This window comes from Peromyscus maniculatus, chromosome 12, assembly GCF_049852395.1.
Source record: "Peromyscus maniculatus bairdii isolate BWxNUB_F1_BW_parent chromosome 12, HU_Pman_BW_mat_3.1, whole genome shotgun sequence".
Taxonomy (NCBI): domain Eukaryota; kingdom Metazoa; phylum Chordata; class Mammalia; order Rodentia; family Cricetidae; genus Peromyscus; species Peromyscus maniculatus.
Window position 1 is genome coordinate 53,742,327 of NC_134863.1, and position 23,451 is coordinate 53,765,777.

General features: G+C 35.8%; 1 protein-coding gene across 1 annotated transcript in view; it reads right to left on the reverse strand.

The window, feature by feature from the left end:
• Epha3 (EPH receptor A3) overlaps positions 1 to 23,451 on the reverse strand; it is a 317,591-nt gene that overhangs the window by 291,351 nt on the left and 2,789 nt on the right. The window contains exon 2 of the mRNA XM_006981616.4: positions 5,641 to 5,705. Coding sequence (XP_006981678.1) covers positions 5,641 to 5,705 — 65 coding nt within the window. The remainder of the gene's footprint in view (positions 1 to 5,640; positions 5,706 to 23,451) is intronic.

The window sequence follows — 23,451 nt, forward strand, 5'->3', positions numbered from 1 at the left end:
GCTGAGCAAAGTGTCCCAGTATAGGCCCTAGGTTCCAAAAAGCCAGCTCATGAACCAAGGACAGGTCCTGGTCCCACTGCCTGGGGGCCTCCTAAACAGTTCAAGCTAATCGACACTCTCACTTATCCAGTGGGCCTGGTCCAGTTCCAGGGGCCTCCTCAGCTATTGGTTCACAGTTCATGTGTTTACACTAGTTTGGCTATTTGTCCCTGTGCTTTTTCCAATCATGGTCTCCATATCTCTTGCTCATATAAGCCCTCCTCTCTCTTGCCTGGAGTTCCACCTGGGGTTTGGATGTGGATCTCCGCATCTGCTTCTATCAGTTACTGGATGAGGGCTCTATCCCTGACAGCTAGGGTGTTCGATCATCTGATCACCAGCGTAGGTCAGCTGAGGCACTGTCTCGATCATTGCCTAGACCATTGTCTATAGTGGAGATATCTTTGTGGATTTCTGGGGATCTCTCTAGCACTCTGCTTCTTCCAAAGGCCAAGTGACTTATAAAGGCAAACTTATCATTAGACTTTTATTAAGAGTATTTCACATCATTTTTCTAATAGAAAATTTAATTTCTCTAAAAATATTTGAAAAGAAATAAATAGCTGGAACATATTAAACCTAGTGGTCCAAACCATTAAATTAAAAAAAAAAATAAAATATTTTCAATAAACCATACTTTGGGAATAACTACTTTTTAAAAACATTAATCAAAATTCTTATTTAATATTCAGTGGAACAAGAAAATTGAAGCTGCTTCCATCTGTATGGATATGATATGTACACAGACGGTATTTTATGCCATACATGCAAATGAAGAAAACTTAAAAACAATGATTATTCTACATATACTATTCATAAAAATTAAAGTAAAAGTCATTATTGAGAAGTAAAGCAGTGCATTTTGTTTAAATCAATTCTTTACATATATTTCAACAAGTTAAGTTTTAATAAGTTGAATGTGAATGTCATTTTAAAATTTATTACATTTTACTTATCTCTGTGTGTGTGTGTGTGTGTGTGTATACATTGTGTGTGTGTGTGTACTAGAATGGAGGTCAGAGGTCAGCATGCAGAAAGAGTTAGTTCTCTACCTCAAAAATTGGAGTCCTAGAGATTGAACTGAGGTTGACAGGCTTGGCAACAAGAGCTCACAACAACTATCTCATGGGCCCAGGAATGTCATTTTCAACTCATTATAGGTGTGTGTGTGTAATGAAGTAATTGTCAATGTGATCAGAAAATAAACTTTTGATTTTGCACATGGTAAAAAATCTTGGAGTCAAAAAGTTACTGGTGTTAAGGAAAAATACCATCAATAGGAGGAACGTGAGAAGAAAAAATTTGTTCCTGATAAGAGTTTTTAAGCTGTTTAAGAATGGAATGATCACAGTGAGTGTATGGAGCATTTAAATATTCAAAAATAGAAAGAGAAATTATTTGAATTCATTTAATTTTTTAACTTTATCATTAATGTATACTAGGTGAGAGTCTTTAAGCAGAAATTAATTTTTAAGTGAGATTAAATAAAAAACACACAAATTTTAAGTAAAGTCTTCTTTACTTAAAATCCCAATTCTACGTATGATAGTAGAAGAAACAAAGTATTATATTTTAAAACAAATTATGTTTTAAGAATTCTAACCCAGTCTCCCCAAATTTAAAGAGAGGATGCTTCACATAGAAATATAAATTTTAGCATACGTGGAAAAATGAATTCTATTTTTAAAGCACTAAAAATACAACATTTTGATTTTCACAGATTGAATGTTGTTAGAATTCAGCTTGGATAACTTCTAATATTATCCATAGCTTCTCTTATTTCATGGTGCCTTTTGTTTCACGGAAAGCTTTCTGAAGCTATAAAACTTGGTCACGGTTTTCATCTTATCAGCATATTGGACGAAAGTGACAGATCCAAGGCAGAGGAGCAGAGGCAGGACTTCCAAGTGACCAAGAATCACGGATGCTGTCTGTGTGTCACAAAACTGATTTTCCTGGACCAGCTCTTGAACCATGATTCACAAAGGCAACTCCCAGGTGATTGCTGCTCACATTCTGTTGTCAAAATATTTTCCCCTGCATTTCAAACCTCAACCATAAAGTGAAAGTAAGAAATCCAAGAGACTTTTAGACATTCTGACTTCACAAAATCACAGATAGTGTAATTCTGCAAGTCAATCCAAATTCCGTTGTCCTTTAAAGCAGGGGAGCAATTGCTTGTCTTATGCACCACTGTTCTTTTTTACTTTTTGCAATTTCTTTTTCACTTTTAATGCTTTCAATTCTTTCGCCAAAAGGAATTTATTGGCAGCATTCTGATTTTTTATGACTAGATAATAATCATTATAAATAACAATATGAAGCCAACTTTAACTTGTTTTGTTTCCAATTGTCTTGCAATACGTAGGCTTAAATTATTTAATTAATATATCATCTACTAAAGTAGTTAATGCAATTAAGGAAAATATAATAAACAGACATTATAGAAAGATTATTACGAGCAGGATGTTTGATAAGAGTTAAAAGCAAGTTCTGTTGTTAGGGTGACTTTAATTTGAAAGTAGGAGAAATACTAAGAAAACAGATTACGCAAAGATATCTCCTTGAAGTTCAGTAGTTCAAGAATACACTGGTAAGTGAAAGCTTTGGGGACTGTATTATACATATGCATGCAAATACATATATGTATATATATACATATATAGAGAGACATAAAAGGAAAGATTTATAAAAATGTGGAATTACTTCTTGAAAGTTCTAGCTATGATTAAACCCAGGAATCAAAGGGCTAGGAAAGATAATTGCTTGTATCCAGTTTATAAAATTAAAGAAATACAGTGTCAGGCAATATGTCAAACAAATCCTTTCACTGCAAAGTGAAAATGTAAAATTATAATTCATAACTTTACAAAAAATTTCAGCTTCATAGTTAACTCCCTGTGTTAACACTCTGTGTGTGTGTGTGAGTATGTGTGTGTATGCACACACATACTCACACACACACACTCACATGTACACACATGTATTCACACACATACACACTCATGCACATGTATATTCCACACTGGACGTACATACACAAACGCACATGCACACACGTATACACTTGTATGCACGTATATGCCACACTGGACGCACATATACATACATACACACACACATACAAATACACAAACAGCAACAATAGAATTGTTTTCTTGTTCCCTGAAAATTATGAGACAAACTTCAAGCACTGACCTGAAAGTGGGAAATCATGTCTGCAAGATCAAAAAGGGGAAGAAAGAAAAGAGCTGAGGGAACCACACTGAAGCAAAGAAGAAACTGAAAACTGTACACTAAGGTAGACACCCAGGCCAAGAGGAAGTAGAAAATGAGGCCGGAGACTTTTGTCCAAGTTTGTGCTTAACAATCAAATGAGGAGCGAGCACCCTGAGATATACATTCTCATTCAGGAAACAGGAGGCAACCCTGATAACTTCCATTTCCACTTCATCTTTGGGTGCTGATGCTGTTGATTGACATATATACCATACTTTGTATTACAGGATTTTATATACTCTTAACCTCAGCACCAAACCTATGTCTCACTACAGACATGCCTAACTTATTTTCTCATAAGGTCTTTGAGATTAACAATGGGAAAATGTTAAATTATGCAATCAAAATATGAAAGAATCTATTTACCCTAATTCTTAATATGTGGGAATCCATTATCTTTATGCCATTTTCAAAGAAAAACATATGGTAAAATGTTGTTTTGGTATACAAATTAATTTCCTGTGGTTAAGAAAATAGCTTCATATGTGTATATAATGTGTTAGTAAAATTGACAGTATGGAATTCATGTTTTTTCTACACTTAAACAGGTTTCCACAATATATCATAAGTGGTATAAATAAAAACTCAAAAATATAAAAGCAAAATTAGATATAACTTTTAGCTAAGTAGTACTGTATGAGTCCTCCAGCTCAATCCTGAGTTTTGACTTATTTTTCTGACTATTAAAGCTGTGTTTTATCCCAATTATTGAATTCCCTTACACCTATAGGAAAGCAAATCCTGGGTTCTTTCATTCTCTCCTTTCCTAAGCAACATGGAAGGCCTGATGATGGGTTTTGGCGTTTTGTCAATGTCAAGGTGTGCCAGAAAGAAAAGCAGATACACAGATGACAGATGGATGAAGTATCCTTGACAGAAACCATCCCTTTGTGAAGGAATAGTTGATAGTACTGTGCAAGTAAGTCAGTATGTTTAGGTGTCTGAACCTAAAGATGGATGCCAACAGTAAATTATAGTAATTAAAATCACTTTAGAAAGAATATAGTCACAGAGAAAAGGAGAGCACATAAATTTATTTCAATGAGAAATATTTCAAACTGCTTGCATTTCATTCAAACTATGCTCACAAAGAAAGTATGTCTGAGTATTTATTACTGCTCTGAGAGGCATGAGAATTGTCCAAATGCATGATCTGGTTTTTCCAAATAAATAAACATAATTTTCTTAAGTAAAAGATTCATTATAAACATATGGAACACGGAAATCCCATACATCTTAGTTAGCTGTGCCTGAATTGGCAAAGTCTAAAATTTATATAAAAAGCTAAAAAGTTAAGGCAGTGCTAGTTTTAGCATCTTAACAAAATCAAGTTTTTAAACAATCTGGACAAGTGAAACATATTCAAAATAAATGAGCAGAACATATGCTTCCACAGTCGAATAAGGATTTCTATTGTACTCAGTACAATAGAAATATCACCAGGGCATATCATCAGGGTTAATTTTTTTAATCTTTTTTAACATTTATTATTATTATTATTTTATTAAGAATTTTTTATTCATTTGACATGCCAATCAAAGATCCCCTTCTTCCCTCCTCCCGCCTCTCTAGCCTCCCCCTCCCAACCCACTCTCCATTCCCTCCTACAAGAAGATGAGACCTCCCATGGGGTGGTAAATTTAGTAGAGGCATGTCCAAGCCCCTCCCCCTGTCTCAAGGCTTTGCAAGGTGTCTCATCATAGGTAGTGGGCTCCAAAATGCCTGCTCATGCACCAGGGATGGATTCTGATCCTACTGCTTGGGGGCCCCTTACACAGATTAAGCTACACAAGCTATGCAGAAGATTTACTCCAGTCCCACACAGGTTCCACAGCTATTGTTCTAAATTTCATGAGTTCTCACTAGTTTGGTTTGGTTGTCTCTGTAGGTTTCCCCATCACGATCTTGATGCCCTTGCTCATAGAATCCCTCTTCTCTCTCTTCTACTGGACTCCTATTTTTAAGGCTATAACTTAGAAAATTATCATTACCAAAAATAAACTTGAAATATAATATGAAATTTCAAAGTCTTGTCAAACCATTTATCCTTATCACAAAAAATCTAAATAACCATACTCAGATTATCTATAAAATGTCAATAATAATTAACATATTTAATCATCTCAGTACAGCAATTAATGAATCCAAGAGAAATTTTCTGTAGCTGCATGGGAATCAACATTAAATTGTGCTGGGCCATTAATGTAATCTTTCATAAGATGTACAGAGCTTTGTTCAGAAAATGCATTGAACATTCCCTTATTATCTCTGAGAGAGGCAAAAGATAGTATCATGTTCATTTCAGTGGTCTACTGAACTCACCCCGTGCGATGGGTAGGAAATCCAGCCCAGCTCCCCTTGAATTGTTTTTGAATCTAGTAGATTAACTAAAAGAAAACAAAATAACACAAAGAATGTAAGCTCGATGAATTATTTATGTTTGCTCTGTTAATAATGTCTGTTTTGAGTATTACTGTCTAATAAACACTACTGTTCTTTTTATTATAAATACATGATAAGTACAACAAGCAGGCTACAAATAATAACTGTAGAGAAACTAGATCTAAAGTTGTTATGGCCTTTTAAATTTGTATGTTTAGAAGAGATTAACAATCAAACAGTGATACATTCTGACAGAATGATACTCTTACAAGGGAAACAATAAAAATGCAAAATAGTTAAGAAATTAATTTGAACACAAAGCAACTACAGAAACAACAAATTCGAATTACCATATAATTCCCCCATGAGTTGTCTTAAATATGTACTTATATGATTAATATTCCTCATTGTATATGTCATCTTCTTACTGCCACATGACAATACCAAACATATTATACAAATTATATTTATCATGTTTAAATTATTAGCATATATAATAAACAAAGTGATTCACTATGGAGCTGAGGAGTAGCTGAAGTAAAGAAGGCAATGCTTTAGAATATCACTTGTAAAACCTTGGTTACCTATAATGGTACTCCACTAAAGGCACAAGTGATTTTCCTCATAACATTACTATTGACTAGTTTGACTCTTAAGCCATATGTATAAAGTAAAAGTAAAATGTAATGTGCATGTAGTTGCATTTTATTAAATATAAATGAAAATCATTTTTATCAGCACCAAAATTTTTGACTTTCTTATAGGTCAGAAATTAATGTATTAAAACGGTGCTTCAAATTTAATCAACAATAAAAGTTCACTTTGTTGATGTGATGTATTATTGTTGTCATTCTGACCTGTTAAATAATAGAAACTATGGTTTTACCTCATCCTTCTACATTAGAAAACAACCTCATGATTGACTAATGGAAGGTGTAAAGGAGGGTTACATAAACTAAGCATCTATTATTAATGTAGACCAGAGCAGGCAATCAATAAAAGCAAGAATTGCATTTTAAAAATCTCAAATATGCCTATGTCAAAACACAATTCCCACGATGGACACCACACATCCACGTGTTTTCGGGTCTGAGAAAATTACTGCATTCTTTTAAAAATCCCAATTAAATTGTTACAAATGAAACAAAATAGTCCAGTATACTAAGGAAGAAAATATATGTGACAGAGTCTTAAATATTAAAAATGACTAAAAATTTCAAGGAATTTTCTTGCTTGGACTGTTAGATAATAAATACATTAAATGGCTATAAAACTCTTGACCATTCAACCAAAAATTACAAAACTTGAAATTGAATTTTCTCCTTTGTAAATGAAAAAATACAAATTTAATCTATTCTTTTAAAAATTTAAAAATTAAAAATAATAAGGATGTCCATAAAAGTCATATTATATTACTAACTACCTAACTAAAAATATCTCTAATATATGTAAGTCAGTGTGTAAACATGCATGCATAGTTAAAATGAAATTTTCCCATCTGGGATGACAATGTTCCCCTCCATGAACCACCTAAAAAATACTCCAACAATAGGCATGAGAAGCCCCCTTTCTTGGTCGGAGTTATCCAAGAGACTCCTAAAACATTATAGGCTATTGGTATTGCCTGTTGCCCCTTGGAGGTAGAATGTAATCCCTGTGACTGAAGATACCATAAACTTAAGAAACATGTCTTAGCTGTCTCTAAGTTAGACCCGATCTGAAAGCCTCCTCCCTGAGGACTGTTTTTTATGGTAGCAAACGGAGACATAGGAGCTTCCAAAGAAGGTAAGAACCAACAATCCTACTCAGCTGTGATCCTACGAATCACAATGATAAAATATGTCACAATAACTCTCCGGGTGTAGTAAAGATATGCACACCTTGATGTAAAAACCTAGGCTCTCTAATTGGACTTAGCTCAGCAAAAGAAAAACCATTACCTGGTACTGGTACACCTAGCCAACTACCCAGGGCTAATGAAATCATAGGTCTTGAAGGAGAATCGACAACCATCACTTTAATGAACCAACGTAATCCAAAACCACATTCTAAATATTTGTCCTTATGTCCACAGTAAGAGTAGTCCTTACCCCTCATCAAGGAAACTACAAAAGGTGAATACCATTACAGATAGCCAAAAAAGTGAGGGATGACTCTTAGAGCCAGAGGAGGAGGGAGTTTGTTGTATGACTGTATCTCCTATGAATGTCAGAAGCTCCAGCAGTAGTCTGACATGACCGCCTACACATGAGCTGAACAAGGACAACATCAGTGGACATGCTAATATTGATAGAGAAAAACTCAGATGGCTTCAACCCTACACAACTACAGGCAACTGAGGGATGCTGGGAGTGGGAGAGGCTTCCTGAGGGAAAAGCACACCAATTGTTTATCCAATAACAAATTGTCAACCCTAAAGGCATACATTCAAGTAACATTATACAGAGTGAGCTGGATATATTTAAGAATTTGTATGAATATGTATACATATGCATGTAACAATAATTACCAAAAAAAGAGGCCATGAATTTTGAAAGATAGGAAGGAAGGTCCTATAAGAATATTTGGAGAAAGGGAAGGGAAGGGGAAAATGATGTAATTTTTTTATAATCTCAAAAATAAAATAATTTAAAAAAGATTATGAACTAATATTAACTTAATTTCAATGGAAAGTAGTTATCTTTATATTATAAAATATAGCCACTGCATGGATTATAATTTTCATAAATCAATCATTCCTAAAATATTGGTTTAAAAATTAATTGTGCATTTAACTACATTGCAGTTTTCTCTCAAAAAGCAATGGAAAAAACCCTCAAAGCCACTTACTGATTATTTAATCTTCTAATTATACTTAAGAATTTGGAAAACATAAAAACATATATCTTTACTATTAAATTTAAACGCATTGCCAAAATTCTTTTTGGTAAAAATATATTGATGGCTCATTGCAGCTCACAGTCATTAGTTGATTTCTGTGTTTTAGGTGAGATTTGCATAGGAGATTCTTTCTTGAAAGTATTTGTCTTAGGGTTTCACAGAATGCTAAATCAAAATAACAAATGGCTCTGCTAGAGTCCTTAACCTTACCTCTCAAACTTCACAAGCCTCCTTCCTCTTCGCAGTTCCCACAGAGTATCCCACAGAGCTCTTAACACTCAATTGGTCTTCTAGCCTAAAGTTTCAAAGTCCCTCCACAGTCCTACCAAAAATATGGTCAGGCCTGTTACAGCAATACCTCACTCTGCTGGTACCAACTTCTGTTAGGGTTTCCAAAGCTGTTACAAAACACCGTGATCAAAAAAAAAAAGATGGGGAAGAAAGGGTTTATTTGGCTTATACTTCCAGATCATAGCTCATCATTGTACGAAGTCAAAACTGGAACTCAAACAGGGCAGGAACTGATGCAGAGATCTTGGAGAGATATTGCTTCTTAGTTGCTTCCTCTGGCTTTCTCAGCCTGCTTTCTTATAGGGCCCAGGACCAACCACCAACCAAGGGATGGCACCACCCACAATGGGCTGGGCCTTCCCCCCATTGATCACTAATTGAGAAAATGCCTTACAGCTGAATCTCATGAAGTCATTTCCTCAACCAAGGCTTCTTCCTCCCTGATGACTCTAGGTTGTGTCAAGTTGACACACAAAACCAACAAGTACAGTATTCATTAGATCATTGTCCCCAGTGTCTCTAGTGCTCTAAACAGATCAAGGTGTCATTATACATGTGATAGTTGAATTGGTACGGGACAATGTTTGTGTGCCACATCACATGCTAAGATGAATAATTAGCTTAATTTCAATATTTATAGCCAGTAAAAAAAAAAAAAAAAAAAAAAGCAATGTGTGAAGCAAGAAAGAAACAACTGACATTGTCTCCTTAGTAAATAACTCAATGGAAGGCAATTTTATAACTAAAGAATTACCTTAAATTGCTCCTGATGTTAATGATGAAGAAAAGGGGACAGATTAATCACATCTGCATTTGGATTCTGCTCAAAGAACAGCTAATCCAGAATGAATAATAATACCACAAAGTCAATTAAAATAAGTGTGGAGATTAATTAAATTGTTTTCACCTTCTCATAAGTTGTGCTTTTAGTATACTTAATTTATAGTGAGTAAAGAAAACACCACCATTACTCACAATTTTGATCCTGCTAACTATCAAACATTTAATTTTGTCATGCATGGTTATCTTACAATATTACTGTACTAATCCAATCATATAAATATACTTTGAGCCACTGTGAGCTTATAACAAGCTATGGAGCCAGTGTTCTCATAAAATTACTACAGGGAACAACAGTTCTACTTTGACTTCTGAATTGTTTATAATCAACCATCAACACATGACCTAATGGGGAAGACTGGCTGACATCAAAACATTTTTTTTAAAGTTCTTAATTTAGGTTTATAAGGTGCCCTTTGTTTGTATCCGAATGAGAACAACACAGTCTAAGAATCATAAACACTTTAAAGTTAATGGTTGCTGAATGGGTAATTCCATAACAAGTCTCTAGTTACATGCAAGTGGTCCTTTTATAGTGAATACCCTGAGAGCAGCGCCCACTCAGACTGAGATAAGTAGATAAAGTCGGGGAATTTGAGAGTAAACCAGTGTGTGATTTTTCTGGTGCATTGACTAAATCTCAGAGGAAACACACTGTTTTAATTCCCATATTGCTGGAGATAAGTATGCTTTCTCCTCTCAAAATATATGAAGAACCTATAATTTCCTCTACAGTGTTACCATCATTCAAATGCCATGGGGAGGAGATATTTAACTGCATTGATTTGTACAAGTGTCATATTATAGTCTGAGTCTTAACCACAACTCCTAATAGAAAGAAATTAATTCCATTTCTAGAAAACTGAAATTCACAATTTGAATTTTAACGAAGAATTGGGAAGTTGTTTCGAAGGCTCTTAGGTTCCTGTGAATTATTTAGTTCTCTGTTGTTAGACTCATGCCAGTTACTTATGAAAGATGTAAGTTGCTTGTTACCATATTTCATATTCTAATGAATTGAGTTCCAAATATTTTGGGGTGTAATATAGAAATGGATTATTTTAATAATGTCATAATGTTTTCTCCTTTAACAGATAAATGGCCTATGTTAACTTTTTCAACTAAGGTATTTTTAAATTGGAAACATTTCTCAATGTTAAGATTCTACTTTAGTGGGGTTTCACAATAAAATTTTATTTGGAAATCACTGTTCTAAGTTTGGAAGTACGTGGTTTTGCATTTCAACATACTTACTGTCTGTCATTTTACAGCTTTTACATAGGGGTGCATGAAGAGGCAAAGGGCTGACATTCCTGAGATGGGGACGCCATCCTCACAGGACTTGACTCTTTGTTTGGCATGAATATGAGATCTGGTCGACCCAAGCAAGTGTGATATTTAATGCAAATTCCCATGTTAGAATTGACTAAACTTGTACAAAATAAGTCCAGAGCAAATGAATTCAAATTGGTTATAGAAAATTCTAGCAAGAGGGGTACCTATCTGTCATTCTTTGGACTAACCTTACTATCACAGTTCCTACTGTACTGAACAAATGAATTAGAGCTTCTGAGAGCCATCCTCCTTTTTCTTTTCCTATCGTCTGCCACAATGCAGAGAATCAACCCCAAATCCTTTCCTGGCCTGAGCTCTGTCTCAGTGGTGGTTGCAGGAGACCCAAGATTAGATCCTACCATCATAAACAAGTTCACTTATGACACCACGAAGAATTGGCTGTAACAAGAACTGGCTCCATCTTCTCTTATTCTTAATAGAAATGCATTACATTTCTTATCATACAAACCTCATTTTACTCTTTCTTCTTGGTCTGTAGTGCTGGAGGTTGACATTCCTCACACAAGCTGAGGAATATTCTACCGCTGAGCTACATCCCCAGGCTCAAAGATGAAGGTATCAGAATTAAATTTTAAAACAAATGTTGTCAGATAGTGTGAATGATTAAAACCTCACAACATAAATCTCTGGAGTTTCCACTCTTAAAAATCCATGAATACATTAATATTTTTTCAAGGACATTCTAATATTTGATTCAGAATTGCTTCTTGCCCACCTACAAAGACTGACACTTAACCTAATATTCACAGCTACATGTGTTGCTTAAGTGCTGCTATGTACAAACAATGTTAAGAAATTGTAAAAACTAAATGAGATAGTCTCTTCCTGAAGCAGATCTTTTCAGTTGTCTAACAGTGCATCAGCACACTTTGTGGTGATGTAATGGTTGCATTTCATGAAAATATGGAGTTATTTATAATTATCAAGTAATCATTTCAAAGTGGACATCCAGCTACATAATAGCTAGAGGATTTCAGATTCCTCTAGTAATAGACATATTTTCTCGTAAAACCTTCACTTCTAAGCGGCCTTTATAGCCAGTAAAAATAACTATAAAATCAGTACCACTGAAGACAAGTCCATCCTTTCATTACCTTTTGCTTTGACTAAAGAATAATAGCTTTCTGCTCTGTTCACATCATCACCTCAGTTGCACAAGCCACAGTTCATACACACTTATCTTTATCGTTTTCATCACTTTCTATTACAATAAGGAGCATAGCTTTGGTTTCGGTTACAGAAAGCAGAAGGACCTTTTAATCTGCTTCTAAATGATACTTAAGCAGTCCAAAAAGGAAAAAAAAATGACACAGAAAGGGATATACATTATTCTTGGTGTTATAAATCTCTGTGTAGTCCTCTGTCATAAATAATAATGGAATTTCAAAATTAAGATTTATATTTTGAGCAAAAGTTAACTATAGCTCAGCTTTCTTCTTCAGTTTATTTGTACACATTGGGATATTCTATTGAGGAGAAACTTAGAGAAGTCAGTGTTGATATGCCCCAACCTGAATTTATTTACTATTTTTAGATTTTCTTCATTTGAATGCTTCTGTGGGATTTGTGTTAATGTTTTTATGTCTTTCTAAACATAATAGGACATTTTAATAGAGGTTTTGTGCTTCAGCTAACAGCTGTTAATATGTTAGTGGCAAAATAAAGTATTTTAGCTGTTGTATATCAATGTTAAATCTAATATATAGTGTCATATAAGTATTTACTTATGGATTTGGGGGTGTAATACAAGATTTCTGGAGAAGGCAGTATCCTAGAAATCTATTGTCCTTATGGAATTTTTTCCCTTAAGAAAGAATGTTGGATTTACTTCTGTACAGAGCTTACTTGTAAAAGAAAGTATAAGTATGTGCCTCTTCTTCATCTTTACAAATAGAGGGGAGAATGCCTTTAAATGGAAACACACGAGTCTCACCATAAGACTTCCTGTTTACCTGATTTCATAGAATTCTCGGAGATTACAGCCCAAACCGCACTTGTGTCGGAGCCTTTCACAGGTGTGAGCTGTGCCGTTTTTAAGCACTGAACATTTTAAAGCATTTACCTTGCTGCTTGTCTTTTCTAATCAGAAAAAAATCCCAAGGGTTATACACTGGCACGGCTAACGTACACCCACGAAGCTATCAAAATTTCAGTGGGGCAATGTTTCCTAACAAATAATCTTGTTCTATTAAACTAGTGGTGGTGTGTGTGTGGGGGGGGTTGTCAGTGAAGTTTTAGTAAATGATCAATCCCAAATGTGGAAACCATCACAAAGTAGTAATTTCTGTTTCTGCACACAGGTAACTAATGTATGACTCATTTAGATACATTTTACAGTTTAGACCTATTTTCCAAAATGTGTCTCACAGTGCAAATTACTCCTTAGGTATAAATGGCATCTTTTCAATGCATAGTCTCTTTTAGAGTGTTCTAGAAACAAAACAACTCATTTACTTTCAACTCAGGAAAGACTTTTGAAAGATTCCAAAGTAAAAAGTGAAAATGTAATTCAATTATGATATAAAAACACTAATTAAGACAAAGAGCATTTTAAATACCTAAAAATATGCATTGTCTTTATCTTATAAAATCAGGCTGCCTTGGTACACTGAAACCAGAATATCATAAAATCTTGATTAGTAACCTTCAGATGTTGAAGATAAGCTCTGTTGAGTCAGAGTTTGACTGATGGCTGTGAAAATGGGATAGAATAGAACACTCTTTTTAGAAATAAAAAAGTTCATGGAAGTTCTTGGACATAAGGAATCTAAGCTTACGAGCAGAAATAAGACATTACATTTTAACTTAAGAAGAAACCTCAGACATTGTCATAGCTCAACACACATTTTAATGAAAAAGAAGTTAATTTTATTATAAATAAAGTGTCTTAAATATCTGGAATAACCAGAAGTAAGGTACGGCTTTGAATTCTTGATATTCAGGAAGATATTTAAAGAGTCATATGTTATGGATTTTACTAAAGATGATACAAATTTGAGTGATAGCTACAAACACACACGTAAACAGATTTTTTATTGTAATACATTTGGATCTTTGTAATAGTCTATTGAAGATCCATCTATTAAAAAATTCCAGTCATTTTCTTCAAATTTTAGGATTATGGTGTCAATGGAAAATATCAAACTGACTGCTGGGGACAGTCAGAAAACATTTAATTTACTGATGAAAGAGAAGGTAGAGTTCAAACGGACTTCAGTGTGGTTTTTCTTGGTAGTGTAATTATATTGTGAAGACGGCCTACAGAGGCTTCTATTTTGGGATGGTCCTTTTGTGTTGGTCACATATGTTTTCAATATACTCACATGAACACATGCATGCATGCATATCCAATATAGAACTTACATTCACCTTACATCTGTGCTTGCTGGGAATATTTCTCAATATTCAGTTTTTCAAATGTACTTGTTTATTACAAATTTGTTTAAATTGTTAAAATGCAGGAACATTCACCAAACATTCTAAAAAGTCTTAAGTTATATTCATGTCTGTCAAATGAAGTACAACAAATAATTTAATGTATCTTTTCTAGATGCTGAATTTGCAACAGTAATATACTTCCTCTGGGGTTCATGTCATAATTTTTACTCTTTCATATATATATCAGTGCATAGTTTTTATCTAAGAACTCATGGCAAGATCATCTTTCCCACCAGAATTAGTATTTACAAGGGCAAAGAGCATATCAAACTTACAACATTTTCCAGACTTAAGTCTGAAACTAACCATTAGCTACATGTTCTTGGTAAACAGACATAAACAAAACCTTGTGATTATGAAAGATGTGTTCTTCTAGAATAAGAAATTCAGTGTACCTTACTTTTCTTGACCCCTCTTAACCGTTTCCAAAACCAGGAGACTGAAATTGAGTTTAGGATTCATTACTTTTTGAATTATTTATATTTTATTTATGTGTTTGTATGTGAGCCTGTGTGAGCATATGTGCACCAAATGTGTGCAGAAACCCAGGGATTCTAGAAGAGAGCATCAGATTCCCTAGAGCTAGAGCTAGAGCTATATGCCATGTGGTTGTGTGCCACCATGTGGATGCTGAGAACTGAACTTGGGTCCTCTGCAAGAATGTTGGGCATTATGAAACACTGAGCTATCTCTCCTGCCTGAGAACTCTGACCTTTTCATTATTAAGTGTAATAATTCTACTAGAATACAAACATGGTCATATGAAAATAGGCATAATTCCTAAAGGTTGTCTTTTGCAGAAGAAAAAAATTAAAGATATTAGAAACTATACCTTTTGCTTTTTCTGAGTTTCAAAAGTCTTTTTACACTAAAACACTTGAAATGGTTTTAAATATCGCTTTCAAGGGTAAGAAAAAGCTACATTTTGCAATGGACAAATGTTTTAAGAAAGGCAATTGTACCTCAGAATATAGGGAAAACATTATTCTCATTTTAGATTAAATTAACCAGTTCAGTCACCTGAAATACACATAATTACCCATAAAGGAATTTATTTTTCATAAAACAAGGACATTAAAAGGCTCTAGTCTAGCCGGGCGGTGGTGGCGCACGCCTTTAATCCCAGCACTCGGGAGGCAGAAGCAGGCGGATCTCTGTGAGTTCGAGGCCAGCCTGGACTACCAAGTGAGTCCCAGGAAAGGCGCAAAGCTACACAGAGAAACCCTGTCTCAAAAAAAAAACCAAAAAAAAAAAAAAAAAAAAAAAAAAAAGGCTCTAGTCTAGGCCAGAAATGTTGATAACACACAATAAAGACGGTGAGTTTTTCTTTTGAATTATCAAATGTAAATGAGTCTTATCTATGGTAAAACAGGCAGAAAAAGTAAACAGACCAAAATAGTATGCTTAAAAAAGTATTTGTGCTATTTCACAGTAGCTAAATTTAATAGGATTCTCATATTTTAAAAAGCTGTAATATTTTAGTTTGTTGCTATACTTTGGGTAATAATTTTAGTTCTTTTCCTTCTTAAAAAGAAAAAACACACATACACCTTAAGTTGCTTTGGCATATTTGTGGGGAAACTGTCTTTACTAAAGACAGTTGTGGGAGGGGGGGGGAAGATCCAAATTAAAGTATGGCAAATAAAGAATTATTGTTTTAATTTTTAATCTCACTGACAATTTGTTTTTCAGAATAGAATTTACAGCATCTTATGTCCACCATGTATATACTCATCCATAAAATCATGGTCACAGTGTGGGAACAGCTCATTTTTTTAAGAAAACTCTATGATTGGCAACACACACACACACACACACACACACACACACACACACACACACACACACAGCCTGTGCTGCAAACAGACTTGTCCTGGGAGTAGTGTTTTGCTTATCCTAAGGATTAGTAAAATGAGCCACATGGAAGCCATTGCAAATCAGTTTCCCAGCCTGACTTTTCAGTGTGAAGATTGCCTACCATCTTTTGAATTAAGAGACATGTCTTTTAACATTACTACTCAAAAGATATTATCGATTGCTAAACCAGGTTTGCAAATCAGGAAATGCATTAACTACTAACACAGATTTCCTTTAGGCATTCCGAGGGAAATCAGAAATGTTAAAATTGCAAGGGAATTAGAAATCAGCCAACTCTACCAGGAAAAAAAGTATATATTGAGGACTCTATATTTTTAAGAAATGGGTTTCAGTGTCACTATGCTTATAGGGCTTATTCATCTATCATTCTTAATTATTATAGAGAAAGGGTAGTTTAACCTCTTCATAATCTGTTGATGAAACAATTCTGGTATTAATCAAATGTACAATTTAGCAACCAAATTGAATGGTATTTTCCAAGTTGTTTTGGTCCTCTTTCAGGCTCAGCTAGATAAGTGGTCAAGATTGTTGTTTTGAAAGCAAATAAAACTCAGTTTGGGGATTTTTATGTATTTATTTCATTTTGTTTAATAATTTATTTTTAAGTCTTAGACATATGCAAGGACATACTTTGCAACACTATTTTAAAGGTCAGATTTCCATAGGTTTCAATCTCACAGGATATTAAAAACTTACTAACAGAATACAAGTGTTTCATAAATTCATGTAATATTTTAATTACCAATTGTGTTTTTAAGTCAAGTTTACATTTCCTTTGATTTGGAAGTGTTATCCAAATCCACACAAAAATTTTAAAAGTTACACTTGAGGAAAAGAATTGCTGAGTTATTTTCCAGATGTGAGGGAAGAGAAAAGGGCTACCTGCTAAGTCTTTTTCTTTTCCCGGTGACTCAGTGGCAGGATCCCTCTTCCAGTCAGAGAATCTAACAGACAATACGTTAGAATTTTTAAGTAAAAGCCAGGGGTGGTGACCCACTTCTACAATCTCAGCGCTTGGAAAGATCAAGAGCTCAAAGCCAGCATGGGCTACATGAGACCATGATTTAAAGAAAATCAAAAATCAATAAATAACATTTTTATAGGTTAAGCATTGACATCACAGCAAGGCAAGAAAGATACTTAAAAGCAGCTTGCTTTCTTACTTAGAAGCCTGATGTCATCAATATGCTATTTTTGCTTTTTGGCAGGTAAAGGGAATTTATTGCATCAATTAATGCTAAACATGTGTGCTGAAATTCTCCATGAAAGGCATAATTGGCCCCCACTTAATTTGCTATTTTCCAAAGTGCTCTTAGCTACCTTTTAAAAAATAACTCTCTTAAACAGGCCTCAAATATTTTTAATGTAAACTAAGATAAATCACTTAATTTTATTTTTTATCTTAAGGTATATATATATGTATAATGAGTGGGTTTCCACAGGAAGCAGCACCTACATACCTACATTCTGGAGCATGTCTGTTTCCCCCTCTTCCTGACTTTCTGTGGCAACTCTCAGGGTCAAATCACACTCCATTCTTATCACATAAAACCCTCAATCATCACACCCTGGTTGTGGCGACAGTTTTCTCACCATATTTTCTCTGTGTAATCCTGGGGAAAACTTTATTTGGGGGTGAGGCCTGTGGTGTCTGAGTGCTAAGAAAAGAAAACAGAGGCCCCGGTGAGTGCAGAAAAGCCTTCACAGGCTTTATCTCCTGCTCTCTCCCTCAGCTTCCTCTAACTAACAGATATTCAAAACTGTGACTAACTTTACAGATAATCATGATTTATGTGCGTCACCAGTTGGGGAGTTCAAAGTCCTCTGGCTGATTTCACTTAACTTCTCCTGTCAAAATTCTCCGTGTTTTGAGGTGAAGTTTGCAAAGTCACAAAACAAACTAGTTCGGTCACAGAGACCGAGCTGGACCATCTAGTGCTGTCCTGGAATGAAAGGACACTTCACAGGTACACAGGATTTGCAGAGAGGAGAATGCCGTCAATATGGATAATCAGAGGACGAGTTGGAGCCTGGATCCTGTAGTGTGATCTGTTTCCTCAGTTGTATCAAAGAGGTGCCCTAATACTTATTTTAGGGGTAACTGATGTAAGTTCCAGTGAGGAATGAATGACGAAGAGATAGACAGTAGAGCAGTGAGCTTATAATCCCAGTGGGGGACAGAACATTGAAAACACACTTAACTACTGGATTCAGCCATTATTTAAGAGGAATATTTTCAACCTGACACAGCCACAAAAATATCGGGAGAGGGGAACACTTGGATGACCCCCACTTTGAGGAAACCCTCTGTGGATCGTTTCAAGTTTACCAAACTCCAAAGAGAAAAATAGTACCACCCCCGAGAGAGGGGATTTGGGCCGCAGGGGATGGGGGTAGAGGGCGACACTCCGATTGTGTCAGAGGGAGGAGGCTTATAAAAACACCCCTTCAGCAGTGAGTCAGGGACTAACAGGTGGCACCGGCAGGTGACTTTAAAGAAAACTGGAAAAGAAAAACAATTCCTTTATTTAGAAACTGGAGGAGAGAAGACTGTGGAGAGAGCAAAAAATAGCAAGGAGAGTCAGACAGCAGCCAACGCGACAACTGGGTCATCAGAGGTCTCTGTATGCCAGCAGCTGAGAGAAGATGCATGTCCAGCCCTCATCCTCCGCCTCCCTCCATCACCCGGTGGGCGGATGAAGGTAGATGGAAAAGACACCAACCGGGTCACCCCCGGACGCCAGGTTGAAAGGTCTGCTTGATAGCCAACGGAAGAAGCCGCAAGGAAAACAGAGATCTGGGGGTCTCCTGCTTAGATCAGGATTTGTGTGTGGGGGGGGGGCGCTGAAGGGAGGAGGGGTCGCGTTCTCTCTAGGCCTGATCCGGTGCAGGTGGCGGCCAGGTGGGGAAGAAAAACGCGGTGGCAGCCCCGAGGCTGCAGGCAGAGGGCGCGCGTTCGTTGCTTGCTAGCCAGCTTTTTGGCTAGAAACGGTCGGAGTTCTGTGTCCAGGCTCTTTTCAGACTGCCGCCAGCGCAGGTGACGGTGGCAGCCAGCACCGCACGGCACGCTGTGGGACGCCGGGCGTCCAGAGCAGCCAGCATCCCTCCACCGCGCCACGGCCATCCCGGCTCCGAGCCGCGCTCCAGACACGGTCCATCCGCGCCGGATTGAGGGGGAAATTGCGTGAAGAGCTCCCCAGCCCCGGAGGGCTTACAGCTGGCTGTTTCACACCCTGCCTGGCTTTTAATGAGACAGCTTCCAGGGAGAAAACAGTGAATGGGGCTGGGGAGGGAAGCGCCCGGCTTCCTCGGCTCCACGGGTCCCCACTTCCAGCAGCTGGGGGTTAAGACACCCTGGCGTGGGTGTGGTGGCAGCCAGGGATGCTCGATTCCTTTGTGGTCAACCTTACAGCCATTCCCTGTAAAGTGCCTTGGTGCTAAAAATGTACTAGGGGCACACACTTCTAGAACTTAATCCATAGTGCGTTTTTAAATGGGGGCAGTGCAATGCAAAGAAAGAGTCTCAGTCGCCTCCTCCTCTGGCCACCCCTGTCCCCGACGAAGACCGTTCACAGTAGTTTGTTTGTACAGTGCTGCGATTTGTTTTCCCCCTCCTTCCTCACCTATTATTCTCAGTTCACCATGTTGGTTTGGATTATGTGGATTTTCACCCTTTGCTTTGACTAGAACAGCAGGACGTGGTTTAGAAAATGAAGGGGTGTGTGTTGGGGGGGGGGTGCACATTCATGGCTTCCAGTTTAATAATGTCACTTCAAGTTTGAAGCTTTATTTGCTGAACTGGTTTTGATTCCAACCACCCTCCACGTGCATGAGTCCAGGCTTTCAAAGGGGAGAGCAGGCTTTGGCTCAGACTCTTAAAACTTTCCTGGACAAGGCTTTTGCTTCTGGAGAAAAATATCAGTAAGTGTGTAAACTTAAGAGGAGAAATGAGCGTGCATACCCATTTTCTTTTTTTGTATCTGTAGGTTTTGGGGGTTTCATAAAAAAAAATTGATGATTACCCAGATGATTTAAGTGATAAATATATTTTAAGCAAAAACATTTTTATATTATCATTGCCTTTAGAACCTGTGTTCTCCTCTCCATCTTTCTAGTCAACTTATTTTCTTTTCACTTGCATAGCCATTCTTTATAGTGAACTACCTTTTTAAAAATGTATTTAAAAGAAAAATGGTGGAAAGTAAAATAAAAATTGCTGACGCTCATATTTTTTTTGGTGGGGGGAGGGCTATCTGCTAAGTTCAAACAAATACCTGATCCTGGACAGCCGCGAACAGACCTGCAGAGTTTGAAATCAAGGGCACACAAGAATCCGTCCTTTGAACACAGGAGCAATGGCTTCCAAGAGTGATGGATTCATGGTTTGGAAACTGTTGTATATTATTAATATCACAGCACTGTTTTTCTTCCTAAAGTCATTACAGCAGAACCATCTAAGGTTTTTCCTTATTTATTGCCTTTTTTATTTTTTGAGGAGTAAATGTTTAATCCCAGCTTTCTATATACCTGGAAAAATAATATAACAAAGGTTTCACACCAATCAACCCTTTATTTGAAAAATGTGTGAAAAGCTACTTGCACACTTGGTAGAAGCCCCTTACTGACCCTCAGTGGTGATAAAATCCAGATCTCTTAAAACAACCACAGAGAGACACCGAATCTGCTCTCAATCTCGCTGAAGCAAGAATTGAAAGAGCAAAGTTTATTGAATACTTTACAGACAAATGCGCATGTTAAAAAATAAAGTTGGCAATCTTGGAAAAAAAAACTCTCATAGAAGTTAGTATTCTTCCAAGAAATACATATTTCTCTGTACATCTAGTGTTTATGCCAAACAAAACCATTGGAAAATGACTCAAATCAAAGGTAGCCCACATCCCAGATCTCTAAGTAAGCACTGTCCGTAAGAACTTATCGAGTTTTGATGATTTGTGGAAAGTTTTATTAATACTTTCTTGAAGATTTTATGACTTGGAAAATGTAACTTTCAGGAACGTTTGTGCTGCTTCCATTTCCACTGTAGCCACTAAATCAAATATATTGTAGAAATATGCTTTGCCTTAAAAAAATCCTGTGCATATGTAACTGATTATTTGATATTTAAAAGCTGTGTATATTTTATTTCAGAAAAAAATTTCAATGATCTCCTAAGAAATTGAACATTTAGTGATCTTTACAAGGAAGAAGTCCTTTTAAATAGTATTAAAAATGATTTGACCCTTAAAGAATATCCAGAAATTTGAATGTTCAGATGGGGATAATATACACTCAAGATAAAGAATCTTACTGAATCATCTCTTTAAATTCAAATTAATGATCAAGTTAAAATTATCATATTTTATATGAGCAAGGAACTAACCATGAGTAGATTCAAGTAACAGAAAACTTTATGTGAAACTTTATCAAGTTAGTAAATACTTGAAAATACCTTTAAATTATGGTTTGATATATACTTTGCTTTAAGAGTGGGTATTTGTTTCATTTTTTATGGAAACTTCTAATTTCTACTAATTTATGGAGAAGATACATTTACATACAGTATAGCTATGACCTAAACATAGCAATGGTGTTTTATGTAGTTTTCATTTTATAGGTCTAGTCACTTCTGGCTTATGAACATTACTTTTTAGTTTAAGGGGAGAAGAAAAATTGTATGCATCATAGAATCAGTAGGAAAAAAATCTTATAAGCAGTTCATAGCCATAGTAAGGTTGCTTTGTATGTCTAAATCTACTGTACTTGCTAGAATACTTAGTATTTTAAAAGGATTATTAGTTCTTCACTTCTGAAAAGAGCTGATGTCAAAATGAGGTGAGTGGGGTCTTAAAGTGAATATTTCCTCACTTGAATTTAGTGGTATCAATATTATTCTTTTGGAAGATACAAATTCACAATGAATTAATTTCATGATCAATTTTGAAAGGTTACAAGAACTTTCTTTTTTGGCACAATCCCAATATTATCATAGCAATTCAGATTGTCAGTAAAAGCTTAAACAAATTTGCTGATAATCCTGTTAATGACCTAGGTCAAGTGTTAACTGTTGTGGGTTATAAAGCAGTGAAATTAAGGTTTCTCCTACCTCCAGGCAAACAGCACAGTTATAACTATTGGGGGTGGGTGGAGGGGCAAGCTATTAGGAGAACTATTAAATTACACAAATGTATAATGCATTCAATTATTTAGTCTAGCATGAAGAAATGCTATTAAAAGCAAATGTAAGCCTTCTTTGGAAAAAAAAAAAAAGCCCATAAAGATGACATGATAGCTTAGCTCTCTGTTAATGTTTCAATCTCAGGGAGTTTTTATTTGAGGGTGAGAGTTTATGTACACTGAAGGTAATGCCGATTCTGAGTAAGTTTTACAATGAAGAAATTATTATTTAAATATTTATTGTGTCAACATTTGCCTACTGCTCTAAAAGAAGAATATAGCAGACATCTTCAAGTTTTACTTTTAATCTTCAATCACATAATCGCCTTTTGTACTTAGCAGAGATTTCATAGACAGTGTAATAGCCACTCCAGAAAAGTTTTCCAATAAGTAGTATGTAGGTATATAGACTGAATTTTACTGAACTTTATTTTAAAAACTCATTTTCCGTATAAATAGTGCAATGGGTAAATGTGAATCCAATTTGTGAGGACTGATGGATGGAAAATATTGCATATAATGTTAAATAAGCTGTGCATTCTGCTTCAGACTGCTACAAATACTTGTGTATAAAGAGTACTTCAGGCGGTTCTGAAAGTTGGCTGAACTAATAAAGGTCAATCACTTGACTCTGTAATAAGTTTTAACTTTTTTCCAAAGTTACTGTTCACCATTATCTGAGTCCCTGCGAGATGGAAACAGAACAAGAGGACAGAACAAGCATAGGGTCTATCCTGATAAAGCAGTGCAGCACTAAATTTGCTTTGAAAAAGTGATTTCCTATTGGAAGTCTCTTCCTGTGCCATATGAGTGGAAAGAACTGATCATTGTTAGCAAAGTCTTTGCTAACTTCTTTGTGGGTATTAAGACCAGATTTTAAATGATCCTCCAAAT